This window comes from Microcebus murinus, chromosome 22 (assembly GCF_040939455.1).
Source record: "Microcebus murinus isolate Inina chromosome 22, M.murinus_Inina_mat1.0, whole genome shotgun sequence".
Classification (NCBI taxonomy): domain Eukaryota; kingdom Metazoa; phylum Chordata; class Mammalia; order Primates; family Cheirogaleidae; genus Microcebus; species Microcebus murinus.
Genome location: NC_134125.1, coordinates 12536309 through 12560454, shown reverse-complemented (window position 1 = coordinate 12560454; position 24146 = coordinate 12536309). Strand labels below are relative to the sequence as shown.

Sequence of the window (24146 nt, the reverse complement as noted above, 5' to 3'; positions counted from 1 at the left end):
AATATTTTGCTTAGCATAGTGTCCCCAAGGTTCATACATGTTGTAGCATGTATGCCAGAATTTCTTCCCTTTTTAAAGCTGAATAATATTCCTGTGTATGTTTATGACACATTTTGTTAATCCATTCATCTGTCAGTGAACACTTGGGTTGCTTCCATGGTTTAACTATTGTGAATAGAGCTGCTGTGAACAAATATCTCTGAGACTCTGCTTTCAGTTCTTTGGGGTATATATCCAAAAGTGGAATTGCTGCATCGTATGGTAGTTCTATTTTAATTTTGGGGGGAACCACCATACTGTTTTCCACAGCATCCTCGCCATCTTTCATTCCTTTCAACAGTACACAGGGTTCTAATGTCTTCAGATCCTTACTCACACTTGCTATAATGGGTGTGAGGTGGTATCTCGTTGTAGTTTTAATTTGCATTTCTCTCATGATTATACATGAGCACTTTAAAAGCCTCTGCTTGGGTCACGTTTGCTCACATCCCATTGGCCTAAAAAAGTCACATGGCTGAGCCTCCAATAAGAACAGAATGGCCCCAGAATGAGACACAGTGAAGGGCTTGGACAGTAACTGGGATGGGGTTGGGAATTGTGGTTGTTTGTGATCAGCCACAAGTTCATTAACATCAATGACTGGCCAAGAATCCCAACACACAAGAGGCTCTATATGTCATTTTATCTTTTTTTTTTTTTTAAGAGAGAGTCTCGCTCTGTCACACAGGCTGAAGTGCAATGGCATCATCATAGCTCACTGCAACATCAAACTCCTGGGCTCAAACGATCCTCCTGCCTCAGCCTCCCAAATAGTTGGGACTACAGGTGCACATCACCATGTCTAGCTACTTTTTAAATTTTTTTGTAGAGACAGAGTCTCACTAAGTTGCCTAGGTTGGTCCCAAACTCCTGGCCTCAAGTGATCCTCCCGTCTCAGCCTCCCAAAATGCTGGGATTACAGATGTGAGCCTCTGCACCCAGCCTGTTATTGCACCTTAAAAACACACACCTGATTTTTTTTTTTAAAAATCCTAATGCACAGGCACTGTCTAAAAAGGGAGGTTGCTCAGAGATCAAGGAAGGTAGTAACAGCTTGATCTTTCTTTGCACAGGATTGGAGGCTGTCGTCACTGGAGAAATGCATGAGAATGTTACCCTGCACTGTGGCAACATCTCAGGACCGAGGGGCCTGGTGACCTGGTACCGCAACTCCTCGGAGCCTGTGTTCCTTCTGTCCTCCAATTCTAGCCTCCCGCCAGCCTTGCCCCGCTTCTCTCTGGTCAACGCCAGCTCCCTGCACATCGAGGCGCTGAGCCTACAAGATGAGGGCAACTACACCTGCCAGGAGATCCTGAATGTGACTCGGTGGTTCCATGTGTGGCTGCAGGTGGCCAGTAAGTGGGGCTGCTGGGGACTGGGGCTGGGTCGGTGCTCACAGCCTTGGACGTGAGGAGGCCAAGGTGAGGGGCCTGGGCTTTGGCATCAGATGGCCAGGATTTCATTCTGGGTTCTGCCACTTGGGAGCTGAGTGACCCGACCTCTCACACCTGTATTTCTTCACCTGTAACGGGGATGAAAAGCATTCTTGCCTCATGGGATTGCCGTGAAGAACAGATACCAGTTTGTAAAGTGCTTCAGATGACTCATGGCATATTATTATTATTATTAATTTTTTTTTTTTTTGAGACAGAGTCTCACTTTGTTGCCTAGACTAGAGTGAGTGCCGTGGCGTCAGCCTAGCTCACAGCAACCTCAAACTCCTGGGCTCAAGCAATCCTCCTGCCTCAGCCTCCCGAGTAGCTGGGACTACAGGCATGCGCCACCATGCCCGGCTAATTTTTTCTATATATATTAGTTGGCCAATTAATTTCTTTCTATTTATAGTAGAGACAGGGTCTCGCTCTTGCTCAGGCTGGATTCAAACTCCTGACCTCGAGCAATCTGCCCCCCTTGGCCTCCCAGAGTGCTAGGATTACAGGCGTGAGCCACCGTGCCCGGCCTAAGTTAGCTTTTATTTTTAGCTGGTTGTTAGTCTCATCCTTGCTGTTAATATCATTTTATTATGTAACAAAGGCACAGGATAAATGAAACTTGGTGCTGTGGCCCCTGTCTGTAGTCCCAGCTACTCGAGAGGCTGAGGTGGGAAGATTGCTTGAGTCCAGGAGTTCAAGGCTACTGTGTGCTAAGATTATGCCCATGAATACCCACTGTACTCCAGTTTGGGCAACATAGCAAGACCCCATCTCTTAAAAAAAAAAATTAACATAATGAAATCAGACTGCCTGAATTTCAGTTCTAAGACTATCACTTAGTTTTGTGTCACCTTGAATAAGTAGCTTATTATCTTTAAACTTCAGTTTTCCTCATTTGTTAATTTGGGAATACCGTGCATGCCTTGTGGGGTATGGGGAGTGCTCTTCTGCTATCGTGCTAAGCACAGGGCTTGACACGAGCTGCCCTCACTACTACACTTTCCTAAAACAGTCTATCATATCTGCTGATACACACGTGTCAATTTAGAGCAGAAGTTTCCAAACTACAGCCTGTGGGCCATATGTGGTCTGCTGCCTATTTTTGCATAGCCTGAAAGCTATGAATATTTTTTATATATTTTTTTTTCTTTCATCAGATAAGTGGTTGAGAATATTTTTTATATTTTTAAATGGTTGAAAAAAAAAATCAAAATAAAGGCCCAGCAAGGTTGCTCACGCCTGTAATCCTAGCACTCTGGGAGGCTGAGGCGGGCAGATTGCTCAAGGTCAGGAGTTCGAAACCAGCCTGAGCAAGAGTGAGACCCTGTCTCTACTATAAATAGAAAGAAATTAATTGGCCAACTAAAACTATGTATATAAAAAATTAGCCGGGCATGGTGGCACATGCCTGTAGTCCCAGCTACTCGGGAGGCTGAGGCAGGAGGATCGCTTGAGCCCAGGAGTCTGAGGCTGCTGTGAGCTAGGCTGACGCCACGGCACTCTAGCACAGGCAACAGGATGAGACTCTGTCTCAAAGAAAAAAAAAAATCCCCACCCTCATATAAAAAAATTAAAATTAAAAAAAAAAAAAAAGAAGTAGGGGGATGAAGGAAAAAGAGGCCACAAAGACAGTTCTAGATTTTTGGAAACTCTAAGGTTTCTGCCAATTTGCAAAGTTTGTGGAATCCGTGAGCGCAATGCTTATGTATCTGGAGATGTTATCAATGAATTCCTGAATGTCCAGGAATGAATGTAGGTGTGTCCAGAAATGTCATCCATCTTGGCCTGGCTGTTTGGTCCCCACTGCGAGCCCATGGCAAGTGCTGGCTGGTCTCTCTTAGTCCAGCTGCCCAGTAATAATTAATAATCCCTTCACATCCATCTCATCAATAAATATCTTGTCTCTTGACCACAGGGGAGAAAGGTGGCATTGCAACTCACTGTTCTTATCATCGTTCTCCAGTGTAAAGTGACTTGATGTGACACTGGTTTATTAATCATTGACTACGTTTATTGGATTATTTCATTATTGCCCTGCAGGGAGATAAATGCGAGGTTTCGTTACAACGAACGTGAACTTAGATTTTTTTTTTTTTTTTTTTTTTTTTTTTTTGAGACAGAGTCTCACTTTGTTGCCCAGGCTAGAGTGAGTGCCGTGGCGTCAGCCTAGCTCACAGCAACCTCAAACTCCTGGGCTCGAGTGATCCTTCTGCCTCAGCCTCCCGAGTAGCTGGGACTACAGGCATGCGCCACCATGCCCGGCTAATTTTTTTATATATATATCAGTTGGCCAATTAATTTCTTTCTATTTATAGTAGAGACGGGGTCTCGCTCTTGCTCAGGCTGGTTTTGAACTCCTGACCTTGAGCAATCCGCCCGCCTCGGCCTCCCAAGAGCTAGGATTACAGGCGTGAGCCACAGCGCCCGGCCGTGAACTTAGATTTTTAAAAGTGTCAATGAACTCTGGTGGCACTTAGCACTCTCTGAAGGGAAGCCCTGTGTGTGTCTGAGTTACTGTGATGTGATTTGTACTGTGGAACCTTCTTCATTTGGAAATATATGGAGCTTCTCACGGGAGTAGAGCTTGTTTGTGAAAATAGTACGCAGACACCACGAGCCCTCTGGGATCCCACTCCTTGTTCTCATTCCAGCAGGGCTCTGGTCAAAACCCCAGACCTCCTGGGCTTCTGGGAGCCCCTTCCTGCCACTTGGACAGTGGCCGACAGGGAGGGCTTGGGATCTCTCATTGGTACTTGGCTCTCATTTTTGCACAGATAATTTGGGACTATGGATTGGGCTTGATCCAGCCGCTGTTGGGTGGGGGGCAGTGGTATTGCTGAGTGGCTGAGAATACATATTACATATACTCCAAGGTCCAGATGCCTGGGTTCAAATCTGGGTCCTCTGGCTGTTGTCTTTGTGACCTTGGAGAAGTCCCTTGAACTCCTCCTCCAACCTTAGTTTTTTTTTTTTTTTTTTTTTTGAGACAGAGTCTCGCTTTCTTGCCTAGGCTAGAGTGAGTGCCGTGGCGTCAGCCTAGCTCACAGCAACCTCAAACTCCTGGGCTCGAGTGATCCTTCTGCCTCAGCCTCCCGGGTAGCTGGGACTACAGGCATGCGCCACCATGCCCGGCTAATTTTTTATATATATATCAGTTGGCCAATTAATTTCTTTCTATTTATAGTAGAGACGGGGTCTCGCTCTTGCTCAGGCTGGTTTTGAACTCCTGACCTTGAGCAATCCGCCCGCCTCGGCCTCCCAAGAGCTAGGATTACAGGCGTGAGCCACAGCGCCCGGCCCCAACCTTAGTTTTATCGTCTGTGAAATCAGGGGTCATGGCGGAACCTAGTCACGGATTTGCGGCATGAATGAACGAGATGAAGTTCTGCAGCCCTCGGCTCAGGGTGTGCAGCTGGTCCGTGTTACCCTGATCCGCTGGTTCAGCTGGTGATGGGGTCCCCCTGGGATGGTGCGTCTCCGGTTCCCAACAGTCGACTTACAGGCCTTGCTGTGGGTCGGGGACCCCACGTGCCCAGATCTTTTCACTGACGTGGTTGCTAACATGGTCACCTTCCTTTCTCTTAAGGAGAAAAGTTTGCAAACATTCTAGCATAGCCGTGGAAGCTAGGGGGGAGAAATCCCCAGATGTGACAACTTGTTCTCTGTAAGTGACTTGGAACGCGAGCACGGACAGAGAGGCTATAAGAAGCACAAAGCCGGCTGAATGAGAGCTGGTCGGTTTCTCCTTCCTTCCCGCCTGGACCTCTGCTTGTCCATCAGTGGGCATCTGGTGCCTCTGTCTTCTAGAGAGTCGGGTTTTCTCTCGGTCTGGGGTGATTTAACCTGCCTGGAATGGACACCGCAGTGTCATTGCATTGCTCATCCCACGACAAAACAGTCTGCGCTGCTACTTGTGCATTTAAAGAGGGGAGGTTGAAGAGTCTTGCCATCAGGATTGGGTCTCTGCTCCTAAGAGTACAGAACTCTCTCGGTCCACGGCAGTTCGGGGCTGCGCAGCCGTTTATGTCAACTTGCCCATCCCCTCCTGCCCCCAGATTGGAGAGGGTATGGGGTTGGAACGGCTCTGTGGTTACCTGCAGAAAGGTTGGAGGGATGGGGAAGATAGCAGAGTTCTGAACGCATCCTAGGAGACTCTGTGCTTTTTTCCAAGGTATCATCACTCATAGGCTGAGTGATTGAGTTGAACAGTCAGCCATGGAAGACCCCAGTCAGATTTCACAGTACATGGTGCCAGGCTCTCCCTGTGTCTGTTTTTCTCAGGCCAAGCAAGTGTTTAGGGAACATTCGAACCAGCTGGCACATGGGCAACGAGGAAGCTGGTTTGTATCAACCTCTAAGAGCCCCTGAGCATTCAGCTGGGGTTTGGGGGATGGGGCTGTCCCTCGGAACTTCCCAGAAAGGGCGTCTCAGGAAAGATCCATGGTCCCATCCCATATGTCCCCACCGGCAGAGCTAACTTCTCTTGGCGGTGTGTCACTACCTTATCACAACTAGAGTCCTAGGGAGAGGGAATCTTGAGTGCATCAGAATATGGGGTGATTCTTGTCCAAGGATTGATTAATTTGGATCTTGCCAAGCTTATCTGAAGCAGAGATGGGTGCTTAGGAGAGCCTGAGTTTTTTGTAGCTGAGTACTACTCCATGGTATACATATGCCACATTTTATTAATCCACTCAGGTATTGATGGGCACTTGAGTTGTTTCCACATCTTTGCAACTGTGAATTGTGCTGCCGTAAACATTCGACTGCAGGTGTCTTTTTTACAGAATGTCTTTTTTTCCTTTGGGTAGATGCCTAGTAATGGGATTGCTGGATCAAATGGTAGTTCTACTTGTAGCTCTTGGAGGTCTCTCCATATTGCTTTCCACAGAGGTTGAACTAATTTGCAGTCCCACCAGCAGTGTAGGAGTGTTCCTGTCTCTCCACATCCATGCCATCATTTATTGTTTTGGGGCTTTTTGATAAAGGCCATTCTCACTGGAGTTAGGTGATATCTCATTGTGGTTTTGATTTGCATTTCCCTGATGATTAGAGATGTGGGGTCCTTTTTTATATGTTTGCTGGCCATTAGTCTGTCTTGTGAAAAGTTTTGGTTCATGTCCTTTGCCCACTTTTTGATGGGTTTGTTTGATTTTTTTTCTTTTTAATTTTCTTAAGTTCTATATAGATTCTTGTTATCAGCCCTTTATCAGATGTGTAACATGTGAATATTTTCTGTAGGTTGTCTATTTAATAACAGTTTCCTTGGCTGTGCAGAAGCCTTTTAATTTGGTCAGGTCCCATTTATTTATTTCTGTTGCTGCTGTGATTGCCTTTGGAGGTCTTCTTCATAAATTCTTTGCCTAGGCCAATGTCTATAAGAGTTTCCTTTGGGTTTTCTTATTTGATTTTTTTTTTTTTTTTAATTCTTCCACCTGCTTCCTTCTCATCCATTCCTTGTAACCAATGCCGATTCTTGCTGAGAATTGTACTAGTCAAAAGCCCCTCCCAGCTGCTTTCTGGGGGGTCTGTGCTGTCCACTGGACCCCCACCCCCACTCTACAATATAGAAGACACAGACTTGTCCAGTCTAACACTACTTTGCCGGCCCAGGCATCAGCTTGTACCCTGTGCTTAGTTGGATGTGCACCAACTGCGGGCACACCCTGGGACCTGCCGGTCTGCATACCTAACCAACTAGCCAGCAACAATGAATGGGACATTTGAGTACCTCCCAAACCACAGTATAATATTTACCCAGGCTCTTTGTGGGAAGGGACATGATTCCATCAGATCCCTGCAACTGTTAGGAGCCAGTCCCAACTTGACAACAATATTGTCCTTAGAAGCCCACGATTTCTATAGATATACAATGTCCTTGGATATAGATGAAGTAGATATTGTGCTTCAAGGGGCTCTGTCTGAGAAAGCCTTTATCTCCCACAAATGATTTTTTTCACTGGCCTATTTCTGTTCAAAATTCTGTAGCCAGGCGGGGTACAGTGTGGTTGTAGGTTGCCTATAATCCTAGCACTCTGGGAGGTCATGGTGGGAGGATTGCTTGAGGCCAGGAGTTTCAGACCAGCCTGAGCAAGAGAGAGACCTTGTCTCTATAAAAAACAGAAAAATTAGCTGGGCGTCATGGCGTGTGCCTGTAGTTCCAGCTACTCTGGAGGCTGAGACAGGAGGATTGCTTGAACTCGGGAGTTTGAGGCTGCAGTGAGCTACGATGACACCACTGCATTCTACCTGGGCGACAGAGCGAGACCCTGTCTCAAAAAGATAAATCCTGCAGCCATAGATTTATTCCTTTGGCTAAGCATTGTCCTTCCTGTATTTTATTTTTTAAAAGGGGAAGTTGCTGGGAGAGGTAGCACACTAAACTACTTTAGAATGAATAGCTGTTAGATATATCCTTAAAAAATTTTTTTTTAATTGACAAATGTATATATTTGTGGGGGAGGTATATTCTTTAAGGGGACGTGGCATCTTGGGTGCACAGGTCACCAATAGCAGAGGGCATTTCAGGGGATAAGAAGTTCAGAAACGTGAGGGGAACCAAGGTGAGGTCTAGCAGGTGCTTCCAAAATGCCAGGCTGTTGTACTGTTCCGAGTACTCTGCTGTCCTAATTCACTGAATTGTCACAACCGCCCTGGGAAGTGAGGACTGTCCACCCCATTTTACAGATGAGGAAATGGAGGCAAAGGAGGGAAAGTAATGTGCCCACAGTCACAGAGCTAGTTTGTTCCTTGATTTTCAGTGTGATTTCGTGCTGGAGGGTCCCCGAGACCATGCCCAGGTTCGATGAGTCTCTAGGAAGACTCACAGGACTCAGCATGTCATGCAGTTCATCACAGTAAAAGGATACACGGCAAAATCAGCAAAAGGAAAAGGCACGTGGAACGGAATCTAGGGAAACGAAGTGCAAGCTTCCACGAGTCTCCTGGTGGAGTTGGACGGGACACACTCGAATCTTCCGTCAATGAGTTGTGGCAACACATGTCAAATGTCTAACCAGGGAAACTCATTCGAGACTCAGTGCCTGATGTTTCTTTCTGAGGGCTGGTCACAGAGACACCGTATGTCTCATGTGGACCAAAATTCCTGACGCCCAGAAGGAAAGCAGGTGTTCTGCATAAACCACATTGTCTGTACAAACAGTTTAGGCCCAGCGACTCTTACCAGTTCTGGGATTGGTGGGAACCCTTCCGAAATCCAAGTTCCCAGACACAGGCTGAGGGCCAACCTTGCAACAAGCAAACCTTTCTAAGGAGAGCTGTCCCAGCCTGCTGTGTTAATTCTTTTCTGCATAGATATCCTTTCTACCCTGCACTGTTTTAAAAAAGGAACAATTTACACTTTTCCTCTTCTGTAAGGATTTGTCCCCCCCCCAATAAATCTTGCATAATTTCCCAGGATTAAATGAGAGAACATATCAGGGCATTTAACACAGCAATTGTCACATGGTAAGTGTTCTATAGATATGGTCCTCTTCACTGACTGCTTCCTGATCACTCATGTTTCAATTAGAGCTGGTAAGAAGCTCAAATGAACTCTTTTTTTTTTTTTTGAGACAGGGTCTCACTTTGTTGCCCAGGCTAGAGTGAGTGCCGTGGTGTCAGCCTAGCTCACAGCAACCTCAAACTCCTGGGCTCAAGCAATCCTCCTGTCTCAGCCTCCCGAGTAGCTGGGACTACAGGCATGCGCCACCATGCCCGGCTAATTTTTTCTATATATATTAGTTGGCCAATTAATTTCTTTCTATTTATAGTAGAGATGGGGTCTCGCTCTTGCTCAGGCTGGTTTCGAACTCCTGACCTTGAGCAATCCTCCAGCCTTGGCCTCCCAGAGTGCTAGGATTAGAGGCGTGAGCCACCGCGCCCGGCCTCAAATGAACTCTTAAGTCATTAATTCTGTCCCTATTCCCCCTGTCATTCCCAGGCGGCCCCTATCAGATTGAGGTCAACATCTCGGCCACCGGCAGGCTCCCCAATGGCACCCTCTATGCAGCCAAGGGCTCCCAGGTGGACTTCAGCTGCAGTAGCAGCTCCCGGCCTCCGCCCATGGTCGAGTGGTGGTTCCAGGCCTGGAATTCCAGCGGCGAACCCTTTGGAAACAACCTGACGGCCAGCTCTTTCACACTGTTACTGATGTCACCAAATCTCCAGGGGAACTACACCTGTCTGGCCATGAACGTGCTCAGCGGGAGGCATCGAGAGGTGACCACCGAGCTCCTGGTCTACTGTGCGTAAGAAGCTCTCCCCTCCCTCACTTCTTCACCATAACCCTTTAGGAACTGCATGTTTGTGTCCCCTCTTTTTGTCTTTAAAGGCATGCCTGCCAGCAGTGTGAGTCCAAACATGTTTCTGCAGCTCCCAGAAAACACACGTACACACCCGGCGGCTGTGGCGTGGCCGGCAGGGAATCACCCCTTCTAGAAGTTTGCTGCTAACTGTGGGGTGCAGGAAAGTCCCTGTGAGCCACAGAGGGAAACTAATGCAGAGCCTCATGCATTCTTTTCCCTTTTTAAATTGAGGTCAAAGTATATGACGTTAACCATTTTAATGTATAATTCAGTGACGTTTAGGACATTTGCTATGTTGTGCAACCATCACTTCTATCTAGGTCCGAAACATTTTCTTTATCCCAAATGGAAACCCTTGTACTCGCCAAGCACTCACCCCCATTCTCCTACCCAGCCCCTGACATCTCCCAGTCTGCATTCATTCCATCTCTATAGATTTGCCTGGTCTGGACACTTCCTATGAATGGATTATACAATATGTGGCCTTTCGTGTGTGGCGTCTGTCACTTAGCGTCATGTTTTTGAGTTTCATCCATGTTGTAGCATGTATCAGCACTTTGTTCTTTTTGGCGGCTGAATAATAGTCTATGGTATGGACAAGCCACGGTTTGTTTCTCCATTCACCCATCCTCAGACACTCTTTTTGTGAACCTGGTGTGGCTTTCACAGGTACCTGGCCTTCTAGCACTATTGTGAACAAGCAGTCCAGGCGTCTTTACTTTGCGTATGGGGAGACACCAGCCAAACACTCCAGTACACAGTATCTTGGATGGAAACCACTGTGGCCATGCAGAGTGTACCCAGAAGCCGTGCTAATGATGGGGGAGCAGCATCAGAGCAAATTAGCTGGCAGGATAATGACACAGTACTTTATTCGAATTTTATCAGAGCCTTTATAAGTCCCAGTGTTGTCTATCATAAATGACGTTCATGCTATATAAAATCATACGTACTTGTTGCAGGAAATACAGATGAGTATAAAGAAAACAATCACTTCTCCTCTAACCATTACTTTTGTATATTTCCAGTAATTTTTCTTGTACATGTTACATATCCACCCATCCAGATAAGATCTAAATTCATTTCTATTCATATATATTACATAAAATATATAAAAATAATATGCTTATGTACATAATATATGACTATATAGTTATTAATTAATACGTATGGAACAAACTGGATTTACAGGTTTATAGTCTATCGAATTTGTGTGTGTGTGTTTAGTAATACATGTTCCTGGTGGTGAAAAGGAACAGAAGTACAAAGGCGTACATGTCAGGGGTGGGGGTGACTACGTCTTCCTCCAGCTGTGACTCCCAGTTTTTCAGATGTCCCAGCCAGAGGCAACCACTATTAGATTTTAGGGGCCAGCATTTCCCTGTGGAACTTTCTGTGATGGTAGAAATCACCGCTCAGCATGTGTGGTTACTGAGCACTTGAAATGTGGGCAGTATGATAGAGGAACTGAATTTGTAATTTCATCTAACTTAATTAACGTAATGAATTAAATGTAAACAGCTACATGAGGTTAGTGAGAAATGCAAAGACGAATGAGGCCCAGGTCCTTGGAGTTTTAACACCCAGCAGAGGAAACCTGACTTGTGAGACATGAATTTGTGCTAGGAGCTGTTTCAAGGTACACTAAGTGGGGTTGATGTTTCTTCTAGGCTCTGCAGTCATGAGAACCAGTCCAGTGGCTGATCCCGGAGTCTGTGATTAAGCCCGCGTTCTTCTCTGGTGTTTTGCAGGGCCCCCTCCAGCAGCTCCTCAGTGCTGGGCCGAGATGTCATCAGGATCGTTCATGCTACAGCTCACCTGTCACTGGGACGGGGGATACCCTGATGCTAGCTTCCTGTGGACCGAAGAGCCAGGAGGTGCGATTGTGGGGAAGTCACAGCTGGGGGTGGAAATGCTGAACCAGTCCCAGTTGTCGGATGGCAAGAAGTTCAAGTGTGTTGGGAGCCACATCGTGGGGCCGGAGTCAGGAGCCAGCTGCGTGGTACAGATCGGTGAGTCTCTCTTGCCTTGTCCTGGGATTGGGGTCCACCTGCCTCTGAGCCTGGGGGTTGGGGGATCACAGCTCTAGAGCATCCAGTTCTGCCAACAGCTGCTTTTAGCCCTGTGAGATCATTCAGACATCTGGCCTCCAGAATTGTAGGAGAATAAATTTGTTTTAAGCCACTAAGTTTGTGGCAATTTGTTCCATCAGCAATTGGAAACAGTTGCCCTGTTCTCTTAAACATCCTTGTCAGACTGTCCCCGTTTTAAAACACGATCAGTGTAGCTATTATACATAGAAGCTTATAGCCTAGAAGTAAAGACTGTGGACCACAAAAGCCCAGCTGCTTGGATTGTAGTCTTAGACAGAGTAACCGAATTATCCTGGTTTACCCAGAACTTTCCCGGTTTGGGCGCTGAAAGCCACATCCCAGGAACCCCCTCAGTCCTAGGCAAACTGGGACAGTCGATCACTCTGAATCCCAGCCGCATTACTTAGGCGTGTGACTTTGAGCAACTTAATTAACATTCTTGGTGCCTCAGTTTCCTTATTTGCAAAATGGGGATATTGTGAGAATGGGTTATTGTGGGTTATTGTGAGAATGAGTTGGGTTAATAGGTGTAACAGTGCCTTGCCCATAGTAAATGCTCAATAAATATTAGCTTTTATTATGTAAGACCAGATGTGGTGCAGAAATTCTGGGAGTTGCTTTGTTAGGAAGGAAATGCAGTATTCTTCTGTTATCCACAGAGGACATATTCCTATAACCCCAGTGGATGCTTGAAACCACAGATAATACTGAACCCTATACATACCATGCTTTTTCTGTGTACACATTCCTATGATAAAGTTAAATTTACAAATTAGGCACAGTAAGGGATTAACAACAATAATAAATGGAACAATTATAACAATATGCTGTCAGAAAAATTCTGTAAATGTGGTTTCCTTCTCTCTCTCAAAATATCTTATTGTACCCTACTCACCCTTTTTGTGATGAAGAGGGGATGGGAGTCCACTTGCTCAAGGCTTCTTGGGTGTGGCTCTGGGTCATGGTCCTCAAATTTCAGAATAAATCTCTTTGAAATTAAAAAAAAAAAAGAAGAGGGGATAGATGGTACAGGATGGTGTGAGATTTCATCGTGCTACTCAGAATAGCATGCAATTTAAAACTTTATGAGGCCAGGTGCGGTGGCTCATGCCTATAATCCTAGCACTCTGGGAGGCCGAGACGGGCGGATTGCTCGAGGTCAGGAGTTCGAAACCAGCCTGAGCAAGAGCGAGACCCTGTCTCTACTATAAATAGAAAGAAATTAATTGGCCAACTAATATATATATAGAAAAAATTAGCCGGGCATGGTGGCACGTGCCTGTAGTCCTAGCTACTTGGGAGGCTGAGGCAGCAGGATTGCTTGAGCCCAGGAGTTTGAGGTTGCTGTGAGCTAGGCTGATGCCATGGCACTCACTCTAGCCTGGGCAACAAAGCGAGACTCTGTCTCAAAAAAAAAACCAAAAACCAAAAAAAAAAAAACCCAACTTTATGAATTGGTTATTTCTGGAATTTTCCAATTACTATTTTGGACTATGGTCAATGGTAGTAACTGAAACCCCAGAAAGCGAAACAGTAGATAAGAGATGACAGCTGTAATGTTCTTGAAGACCTCAGGCCAGGGCTTGAATCTCCTTAGACACTGGTTGGTCATTACGTTCTTCTGATCTCCAGGGGGCCCTTCCCTCCTCGCTGAGCCTCTGATGACTTGCTTCGTGGGGGGCAATGTGACGCTCACCTGCCAAGTGTCTGGGGCCTACCCCCCTGCGAAGATCCTGTGGCTAAGGAACCTCACCCAGCCTGAGGTGGTCATCCAGCCCAGCAGCCACTATCTCATTACCCAGAACGGCCAGAGGTCCACCCTCACCATCCGCAACTGCTCCCAGGACCTGGATGAGGGCTACTACGTCTGCCGGGCTGAGAACCCCGTGAGAGTGAGGGAGGTGGACATCTGGCTTAGTGTGAAAGGTGAGTGATGCAAGTAAGTGGCCCTGAAGGAGAAGGGTCGAGAGGTTCAGAGCACCTGGCATCATGAGCACAGGGACAGACTGGTGCCTCCCTACATGTGGGTCACTGCCAACTGCTTGCCCGTGGCTTGACAAGACAGATGCCTGGGAAAAATTATTACCCAACCCTAAAATCTCTAGCATTTGTATAGGGAGCAAAAAATGACATACCATCTATTACACACCAAAGAATATATACGCGTATATATAGTAAATGTAAGTTGTGAAGCACAATAGCAAAATGAAAACCCAAGAAACTGTCATGTACTTAAGATACAGAGCAGTGCCAACACTGATGATTTAGAAAACAATAAACTTAAAAAACCAGGATGCAGGCCGGGCGTGGTGGCTCACGCCTGTAATCCTAGCACTCTGGGAGGCCGAGGCGGGCGGATTGCTCAAGGTCAGGAGTTCAAAACCAGCCTGAGCAAGAGCGAGACCCCGTCTCTACCATAAAAATAGAAAGAAATTAATTGGCCAACTAATATATATAATATAAAAATCAGCCGGGCATGGTGGCTCGTGCCTGTAGTCCCAGCTACTCGGGAGGCTGAGGCAGGAGGATCGCTTGAGCCCAGGAGTTTGAGGTTGCTGTGAGCTAGGCTGACACCATGGCACTCACTCTAGCCTAGGCAAGAAAGCGAGACTCTGTCTCAAAACAAAAAAAACCAGGATGCCCACTTAAATTTGAATTTCAGAAAAATATTTTTTTATATAAGTATGTTCCAAATATTGCACGGAGACACACTTATACTAAAAAAGTATTTGTTTATCTGAAGTCCAAATATCACTGGGCATACTATCTACTCTACCAGTAGGTCCTTCCTATCCCAACCTCATTTGGGGCCTCCCGCGAAAGGTGACCACTATCCTGAATTTGTTTTACTTAAAAAGGAAATGGTTAGGCTAGGCACAGTGGCTCATGCCTGTAATCCTAGCACTCTGGGAGGCCAAGGCAGGCGGATTGCTTGAGGTCAGGAGTCTGAAACCAGCCTGAGCAAGAGCAAGACCCCGTGTCTACTATAAATAGAAAGAAATTAATTGGCCAACTAATATATATAGAAAAAAAATTAGCCGGGCATGGTGGCGCATGCCTGTAGTCCCAGCTACTCGGGGGAGGCTTAGGCAGTAGGATTGGTTGAGCCCAGGAGTTTGAGGTTGCTGTGAGCCAGGCTGACGCCACGGCACTCACTCTAGCCTGGGAAACAGAGTGAGACTTTGTCTCAAAAAAAAAATGTTTAGTATATATTTACATATTTCTAAATAATACAGTGTTTACTTTTTATGTATTTTATTTATTTATTTTTTTGGAAACAGGGTTTTGCTCTGTCACCCACGCTAGAGTGCAGTGGCCTCATCATAGCTCATTGCAACCTCAAATTTGTGGGCTCCAGGAATTTGAGGTTGCTGTGAGCTAGGCTGACGCCACAGCACTCACTCTAGCCTGGGCAACAGAGTGAGACTCTGTCTCAAAAAAAAAAATTGTGGGCTCAAGCAATCCTCCTGCTTCAGCCTCTTGAGTAGGTGGGACTACAAGCATGTGCCACCACGCCTGGATAATTTTTTTTTTTTCACTTCACATTTTGTTTCTAGGATTTTTTCATGCCAGTGGGTGTGATTGTACTTCATACATTATTCACTGCTGTGTGATTTTCCATTGTGTCACTGTTCCACAACTAAGTTAAGCAATTTCCTACTGATGAATGTTTGTGTTGTTTCTGACTTGTTATGACAAACAGTGCTGCTGTGGACATCTTTTACCCCATTCCTTGTGTACATGTACACCAGGTCCCTAGGAAAATATTTCTCTAGGATATGTACAAGGAGTAAAATGAAGGCTTATAGACTATGTGCATTTTTATCTTTATGAGATAATACCAAATTATTTCCCATAGTGGTGGTACCAGCAGTATATAAGAGTATTGAGTTCTACATTTTCACCAGCAGGTTTTGTAATTTTTGACTATCTAGTAGGTGTAAAATGGAATCTCACTGTGGTTCAAATTTGAATTTCCCTGATTAGTAGGGATGTTTTGAACATTACTACTTATGTTTATTTGCTAATTGTGTTCCTCCTTCTTTGAAATACGTATTTGTCTTTTGATATTTTTCTTTCGAACAGAGATGTAGGAATTCTTTAGAAATTCCTTATACTAATTCCTTGTTAGCTTTAGGTGTTACAAATATTTCCTTTCAGTTTGTTGTCTTTTCTATTTTCTTTATGATATCCTTTGATTAACAGAGGTTCTTATTTTAGTTGATTTTCTGAAGCTTTTCTGATTTTTGTGAATGGTGTGAGGTAGGGTCAAGTTTCTTTCTTTTTTGTGCCCCCAATTTGGATCACCAATTTGTTCATACACCATTTCTTGAATAGTGCTTCCTTTACTCACTAATCTGTCATATACTAAGTTTTCTTACCTGTGTGGGCCTGTTCCTGGATTCTCTATTCTGTTCCACTGATCACTCTGTTTATCACAGCATTGATAACTCACACCCTTTCTTACCCATGCCCTTAACAACAGTCTTGATGTCTGGTAGACACAGAGATTTCTGTTGTCTGCATCACATGTTCCATTTGATACCCATAAACTCTCCGTCTGAGGTCGGGAGATGAGATATTTTTCTTACGTGATAGACAGGTCATAAGCTTTACCCCAGGTCATGAAACCAAGATAAGATAATAACTGGACCCAGGCAGAGGAGAGGTGTTGCTCTCCTGATTGCTCACGTATCAGACAGAAGAGTCAATGGTGTTATTTGTCTTTACAGAACCTTTAAACATTGGGGGCATTGTGGGAACCATTGTGAGCCTCCTCCTGCTGGGATTGGCCGTAATCTCAGGGCTCATGTTGTATTATAGCCCTATGTTCTGCTGGAAAGGTAAGGGCTTCTCGGGTCCCTTTGCTTCTATTTCAGTGTGGGTGGGGGAAGGAGGCCCCTGTCATGCTCCCACCTGAAGTCCCATTCAGGCTTCTTCACTGGAGCAAGATGTGCAATAATGAGGCACCTAAATACCATCCCTGAAGACCCTGTCACTTCTCATGTTGGGTCAGTTTTCTCATGTGTTCCTCTTTTGTAAAGGTTAGCATGATTAAAACCTTTTGTGAGGTCGAAGTGGATATTATTGGATATTAACTTTTTTTCCTTTCTTCCTTCAGTAGGAAACACTTTCAGGTGAGTGTTCTTTAGACTCAAATCAAAAACCCATTTCCATGCTCTGTCATCACTTCTGCTTTGTTTCCTTTCGTAAAAACAATAATGGCAGCTACCACTGAGGACCTTCCATGTGCCAAACCCCGGACCAGGGGATTCATCAGGCATTATTATAAACTCTTTCATAACCTCTTCAGGGTCATGGTGGTAGCATCTCCATTTTCCAGACAAGGAGATGGAGGCTCAGTGAGGAAAAATGTCTGCAAGCTCATCCAGGAAGTAAACAGCAGTAACCAGATCTAGATCTAATTGGTTCCAAAGTCTGTGCTGCTTTATAACACCAAGCTTCGGGGCTGGGCACGTTGCAGGTCTATCACTGAGATATAAAGACAATGTGCACACATTGAGCCCAATCACTCATATATTTGTTTTATTTAATTTTCTAAAGAGAGCTAAAAAGGAAGAGTAAGTCATAGTCTTACAGGATGTTTTGGAAGACTAGTCTGTGAATGCTCAGAAGTCTCTCCTACAAGGAAACCCCAGTAGGGACAAAGTAACCAGTGGGATGTCTGTATTTAATTTTCTAAGGAGATTCTGGGTTGGAACAAAGAATCTTCTCTCTGATCCTGTGGAAAAATGGGTTCTCTTATCTGTTCATAATGAGGGTATACTATTGTTCTGGTACCATCTTTCATGGGAAAACGTTGCCTTTACCGCCCTCTTCTGGAGGGTCATTCTCTCCGTAAGTCTGTCGTCCCTTGGGCTAATTTCTCACAGGAGGCAGCAGTGTGGCATAGTGGGACAAGGCTTTGGAATCAGTGGACCTGGGTTCAAACTGCAGCTGTGTCATTCCCAAGCCCTGTACCCATGAAAAATTTCTGACTCTCTCTGAGCCTTCTGTCTCATGATCTGTTTCACTGAGGGGGCCATGAGGATAAAACGAGAACGTGTGATGCTCCCAGGAGTGTGATTGACCTCTGGCATTCATTCTTCCTTCCGTAAGAAGTGGATAGTCTGGCTGGGTACGCAGCGCTAGGCATAGATAAACTACAGAGCAATGAAGTGCTAAGCTGCCAGGCATGGACCCCAAATGCAGTCGTAGTTCAAGGTTTTTTGGGGGAGGAAGAGGACTTTACCTGGACCTTACACAATGAGGAGAGATTCCAGTAAGTGGAGCAGAATAAGGGCATCAGGAAAGGAAGGGTAGAATATTTTTATACATGCCATGAGGGGACTCAAATGGTAGATGCCTGGGACAATGTAGTCACCTGCCAGAGTAGCAGGGGAGAAATAATGAAACACATCCAGCACAAGATATGATGATCTGTGGCAATCTGCGGTACCATCACTCTGTAGGTTACAACCACACTGTCATCTCATGACTCAGCTAAGCTGAATGCATGAAGAATTTTCCATGTTACTAAAGGGGTTGCAAAGTAGCTAATATTTCCTATTCAGTGAGGGCTGAAGTTGGGAAAAACAAAGTATCTTCTTATTTTCCCCCTTTGAAAAATAGGGGACAAGACATGGGTGATATCATGGTTTTGGTGGATTCGGAAGAGGAGGAAGAAGGGGAGGAGGAAGAAGATGCTGCAGAAGAGGAGGAGGAGGGAAGTGAGAGAGAGGAGTTGCCAAATGAAAGAGCCAAGCATAACCACATTCACAGAGTGACTGCGCTGGTGAATGGGAACATAGAACAGATGGGAAACGGATTCCAGGATCTACAAGGTAAACTCTTTCTTCCTTAAAAACACTCTGGGCCGGGCACGGTGGCTCACGCCTGTAATCCTAGCACTCTGAAAAGCCAAGGCGGGTGGATTACTCAAGGTCAGGAGTTCGAAACCAGCCTGAGCAAGAGTGAGACCCTGTCTCTACTAAAAATAAAAAGAAATTACTTGGACAGCTAAAAATATATAGACAAAATAATTAGCCAGGCATGGTGGCGCAAGCCTGTAGTCCCAGCTACTCCGGGAGGCTGAGGCAGGAGGATCACTTGAGCCCAGGAGTTTGAGGTTGCTGTGAGCTAGGCTGACGCCACTGCACTCTAGCCTGGGCAACAGAGTGATACTCTGTCTCAAAAAAACACTCTGAACCTCAGCAGACAGCTTCCCAGTAGGAAATCTATAAGGGGTGAATTTCAATTTTTAAAGGCTGGGGAAGATAGTTAGCTAAAGTTTAGTTTAGAACTTGAGAATCTATTATCAACTATCAACATGAAAATTAGATTGACAAACATTTATCCAGGGCCCGCTCTGGGATAGGCATAATATTGGCATTGTTAAGGAATAGAAAAGGAAGAGTGGCCGGTTGTGGTGGCTCACACCTGTAATGCTAGCACTTTGGGAGGCTGAGGTGGGAGGATTGCTTGAGGTCAGGCATTTGAGACAAGCCTGAGCAAGGGCGAGATCCTGTCTCTACGAAAAATAGAAATATTAGCCAGGCGTTATGGTGTGTATCTGTAGTCCCAGCTGCTCGGGAGACTGAAGCAGGAGGATCGCTTGAGCCCAGGAGTTTGAGGCTGCAGTAAGCTATGATGACACCACTGCACTCTAGCCTGCAAGACAGAGCAAGACCCTGTCCATTAAAAAACAAAACAGACAAACAAAAAAAACAGAAAAGGAAGACTTGCGTCTGTATGCAGATTTTACAAGATCAATTAGGATGAACAGACTAAAACACATGGCAGAAATAGAAACATAAGTGAGAGTTAACCAACACATTCAGAGAGCTGGAGAGGAACGGTTACAAGAGGAATTTCGTTGCCTGCTGGATGATACCTTTAAAATTTATCAGACCTCAGAGAAAGGGCAAAAGCCTGAAAGGGTGTGTTGGTCGGGAAGTTTCATGCAACAGGTGGACATGAGGCAAGTCTTTTAAGGACAGTGGAGTTGGAATAAGCAGAAAGAAGACAGGTTGTCCCAGGTTAGGGCAGTGGCCCGAGCAGAAAGCAGGAGGGACCTAGGCCAGCATCATGCATATCTACAGGGTAATGAATGAACAGAACAGTTGAAAAGGGAATACATACCCTGTCCTACCTTTTCCTCCATGAAATCCAATTCTGTAGCTCACCAGGAAAGGACTAGAAATCACTGAGATGGTTGAAGACTGACAGTAGAAATTACACTATTGAGATCACTCAAGAGTTGGTTTATTTTATCCCCTGTGCAGATGACAGCAGTGACCAGCAAAGTGACATCGTCCAAGAAGAAGATAGGCCAGTTTGAAGACTGTCCATCCATGTCTTCTTGAAAGCTTAGAAAGCTACGTTGAAGATGAATTCTTCATTCAGCTTTGATTTGACTTGCACCCCTGCTGGGGGCTTGTGTTAGCAACATGTGGGTCTCTCAGCAAAAAAGAAGAACACACCATCTTTCCTTCCGTTTTAGAAAATATTGGTTTGATTTGCTATAAGTTTTCTCAAAGGTGTTAAAAAGCTTTGGGAAGGAGCAGTGTGCATAGGAAAGCTGCATTTGGTGTCTCAGGTGGCACTTTTGCTGTGACTCCTGGCTTTATCCAGGTTGACCTACTGGAACAGACACTGGTTTGGAGGGAGTACAGGTGAGAGAAGCACTTGGCCTTGGTGCCCTTTGCCACTATTAAAGGTTCATAACCAGCTTGCTCCAGCACAAAAGGGAATATTGTGGGGTGACAGGGAAACTTCCTTTATCACTGCCCAGGTGAGCTTGTGACCAAGGAGGCAGGCAAATGTCAGCTCCCTGGAAAAGGTGCCAATGCAAGTCAGAGGAAGGCAGTTTGGTTCAGGCTTTGGAGTCAGAAACACCCGAGCTAGAATTTGGGCTCTGCTACTTCCTTGTTTCATGGGCCTAGGGCATGTTGTTTTACCTCTCCCTGGGCCTCAGTTTCCTCATCTGTAAAATAGGTGAAATTACACCTATCTTCCAGGCTTGTGATGAGGATTAAATGAGGTAATTTGGGAGATAAAAGTGCCTAGGGGGGTGCTCAGTAGATGTTACCTATCTTTTTTTTTTTTTTTGCCTTCCCTAGTGGAAGAAAAATGTTAACTGTAAGTTATGAGCTGCTGCCTGTTCCTTTCATTCTGCTTTATAGTATGGTCTCATACGAGAGTATTATCAGAGTGTGCCTGACGATTTTTGTTTCCCTGGAGATATAATTCTTTTCAAAAGAGGTCGGGGCTGATATGAGGAAGTGCCTTTTATTATAACCTCACATTTTGCAGAGCTTCATATTTATATAAAAGCCCCCTAGGTGATATACTTTCAGACTTTCCCATTCTTCTTTTCTTCTTGTTGCTTTGAAAGAAGGCAGGAGACATGTTTTATAATGGAGTGTCTGGTGATAAGAGCTCCTTGGGCAAACCAGTTCATCTGGTCTCTGTTTCTCAATCTTAGAAATGGGAATGGGAAAACTCCTTCCTACTTTTTAAGGATATTATGAGAGTACACTGATCAGTAAGTTTTGAATGAAAATACTGTGTGATGAGTTTAGGCTACCGATGCTTCCAGTAGATCCTTGTACAGTTTTGAGATTTAATTTTTCTGATTTCATCCAAATTTCTTAAAGTCAGGGACCTTCTAAGGGTGCAATGGATGTGTGCTACACATGAAAATCGGTCTTGAATTTGCACTCTTTAATGTTGTATATCCTGCACTGATGAGCAAGACCTAGGGCTTAAAGGGGAACTTTCCTTCTCCCATACCAGGAGCTGAGACTCCTAAGATGTAGAAGTTGGTTATCTGAAGTAACCCTGCAGGTGTGGTTGCAGGGGAAGGTCTACTTTCTTGGGTGAAGGGATTCAACTGAACAAATCACCAAAAGCATGTCCTGTCCCCAGCTCAGGACACGGGAATTTAGCAGTGGCCTGCAATTTCTACTTAAGAATAGCTGTGAATTGCAGTTCTACTTGGCTAGGTTTTTCGCTGCATGGTACCTATGTGCTTAAGCCTTTTAAACAGTGCAAATTAGTGTCATTTCAGAACGGGATACTCAGGTTGCTTCTAAAATCACTGAAGACTGAGCTAGTCTCTCCTTGAGAGTCTTCAAGGACTAAATTCCAGAATTTAAGAGCCCACTATTCAGAGGCAACCAGATTAAAAATAAATAAATAAATCCCTAGCCGGGAACGCAGAGTATGTTTTGCAAGATCACCGGGATGTTTTTCACAACTTCCTCTTCTCTTGCACACACAATTTATGATAGGAAATATTTGAGGGTTTTTTCCACTAGCAAATGGGAACTTCAGGGTCTGGATGCCAAACACTATAAACTCTTGACCAGTTGTTGAGCTGTGACTGTTGTCACTTTTATTTGAGCCCTGTGTACACATTAATATGCTGGGTCAGTTAAGAGCCCAGGTACTGGATGTCTTCAAGTTTTAAGAATTTTTAACGAATTAGGTCAACTTTTTCTTTAAGACATCCATGCCCAAATCCACAAGCATGTTGACAATGGATTACAGCATTTGTCTGGCAAAGTCCAAGTTGTTACATTGTGCTTTTAAAAAAATCTTATCTGCATGTATTGTTAAACAGAGACCATGAGATCTACTTTATTATAACCAGGAAGAAACACTTCAGGGCCATTCCAACTGACATTTCTTTTCCTCAAAACCTGGTGGACCCTGGGAAGGGGGCTCCATGATCCTGTGGCTTTGACATTGGCTCCAATTCTCACAAACACATACAGGTTCTCTAATTGCAGTAAGAAAACAGGTTGGAAATTTTCCATAAACCATGCACTGAGACCTGGAAAATCATCCTTGCTGGGTAAAATTTATTATGATGCAATAAGTGCCAATGGATATTTCCCACCATGGGACTGGCCCGGAAAGAAAAATAAGCAGATCCCGTACATGTTAATATGTGGTGGGGGAGGGCTGGGAGAAATTCATCCTGAGGTTATAATAATGGATTTTTTAAAAAAAGATAATGGAATAAAGTTATTTTTAAGTAAATGCTTTAGTGATTTGATTTAGCCCTGATTAGTAAATAGAAAGATTGGGAAAAACAAATTTGCCCAAAAAAAAAAAATTGTATTTTTACTAGTTTTCCTGACATTGGTAACAGTATTATCCCTTTACCTTTTTCTTTTCCATGAGTTATACATAAAAATGACCTGAAGACACAAGGAAGGGAGAATTTGGGAGACAAAAAATTGCAAACTGAGGAGAAAACTGAAGAGAAATATGGGAGGGGTTGGTGGAAGTAATGAGGCTGGAGAGCAGATTAGATGGGAGCTGAGGTGGAAGAGGCTGAGGATAAAAGTGGAAGCTCAAAGCGAGTAGGTGGGCTGGTTTTTTTTTTGTTGTTGTTGTTGCCCTGGCTGGTCTCAAACTCCTGGCCTCAAGCCATCTGTCCACCTATTTGGCCTTTCAAGGCGCTGGGATTACAGGTGCTGGGCTTGTTTTTTTTTTTTTTTTTTTGTCTTTTAATTGGCAAAGCAGAAAAAGAAATGCCCAGTGGAAAACAGAAGGTGAAAATGGGCAGCCAGAGAAAAAGGGGGACTCGAGACACAGTTGGGGTCTAAAAATGGACAAGGCAGGTGAACACTCAGGAGAGCAACCCTGGAAGGATGTGCTCAGGGACCCGAGGGGACCCTGTGGAGAGAGGCCGGCACGGGCAGAGGTAAACGAGGGGCTCATAAAACAGGGGCCTGGGTGAAAAAAATAAAAAATAAAATTTACGACGGAGGGACGGGGTGAAAAAGAACACGGGTAACTGAGGTCAGGGTAGGAAACACAGACGGTGACGTAGGGGAGGGTGGGGCACGGGGCGGGAGGCGCGAGGGCGACCCGAGGCTGGCACCCGACAAACAGAGGGAACGACCGGCACCCTCACGTCGGGGTGAGGGAGGACGTTTTGGTGATCACAATTAGCCGAGCCCAGTGAGAAACCCCAAAACCACCGACAGCTCCAGGGGACTGGACAGCTAAGAAAAGAGGTTTTTCAGGCAGTCGCCCGTCGTGAGTCCCACCCGAACCCTGGCTGTGAGAAGGCGAGCCGTCTTCTCCAGGCGGGGCACGTGTTTGAGGACACAAGGATGGAAGGAGGGCAGGGACCTCAGGGTGACGCGGAAAGGTGAGGGGGTCGCAGTAGGCATCGAGGACAGCCTCCTTCCGACTTGACTCGTCCCCGCCTTGGCCACCCTGCCCTCCTCCCCCACCCCCGCGTCCCCTCCCGC

General features: G+C 45.3%; 1 protein-coding gene across 1 annotated transcript in view; it reads left to right on the top strand.

Moving 5' to 3' along the window:
* VSIG10 (V-set and immunoglobulin domain containing 10) overlaps nt 1–22920 on the top strand; it is a 28678-nt gene extending 5758 nt beyond the window's left edge. Inside the window, exons 2-9 of the mRNA XM_012756474.3 lie at nt 1113–1394; nt 9415–9717; nt 11530–11790; nt 13504–13797; nt 16605–16715; nt 16994–17009; nt 18505–18716; nt 20157–22920. Coding sequence (XP_012611928.1) covers nt 1113–1394; nt 9415–9717; nt 11530–11790; nt 13504–13797; nt 16605–16715; nt 16994–17009; nt 18505–18716; nt 20157–20212 — 1535 coding nt within the window. The 3' untranslated portion in view covers nt 20213–22920. The remainder of the gene's footprint in view (nt 1–1112; nt 1395–9414; nt 9718–11529; nt 11791–13503; nt 13798–16604; nt 16716–16993; nt 17010–18504; nt 18717–20156) is intronic.
* Nucleotides 22921–24146: the final 1226 nt, after the last annotated feature.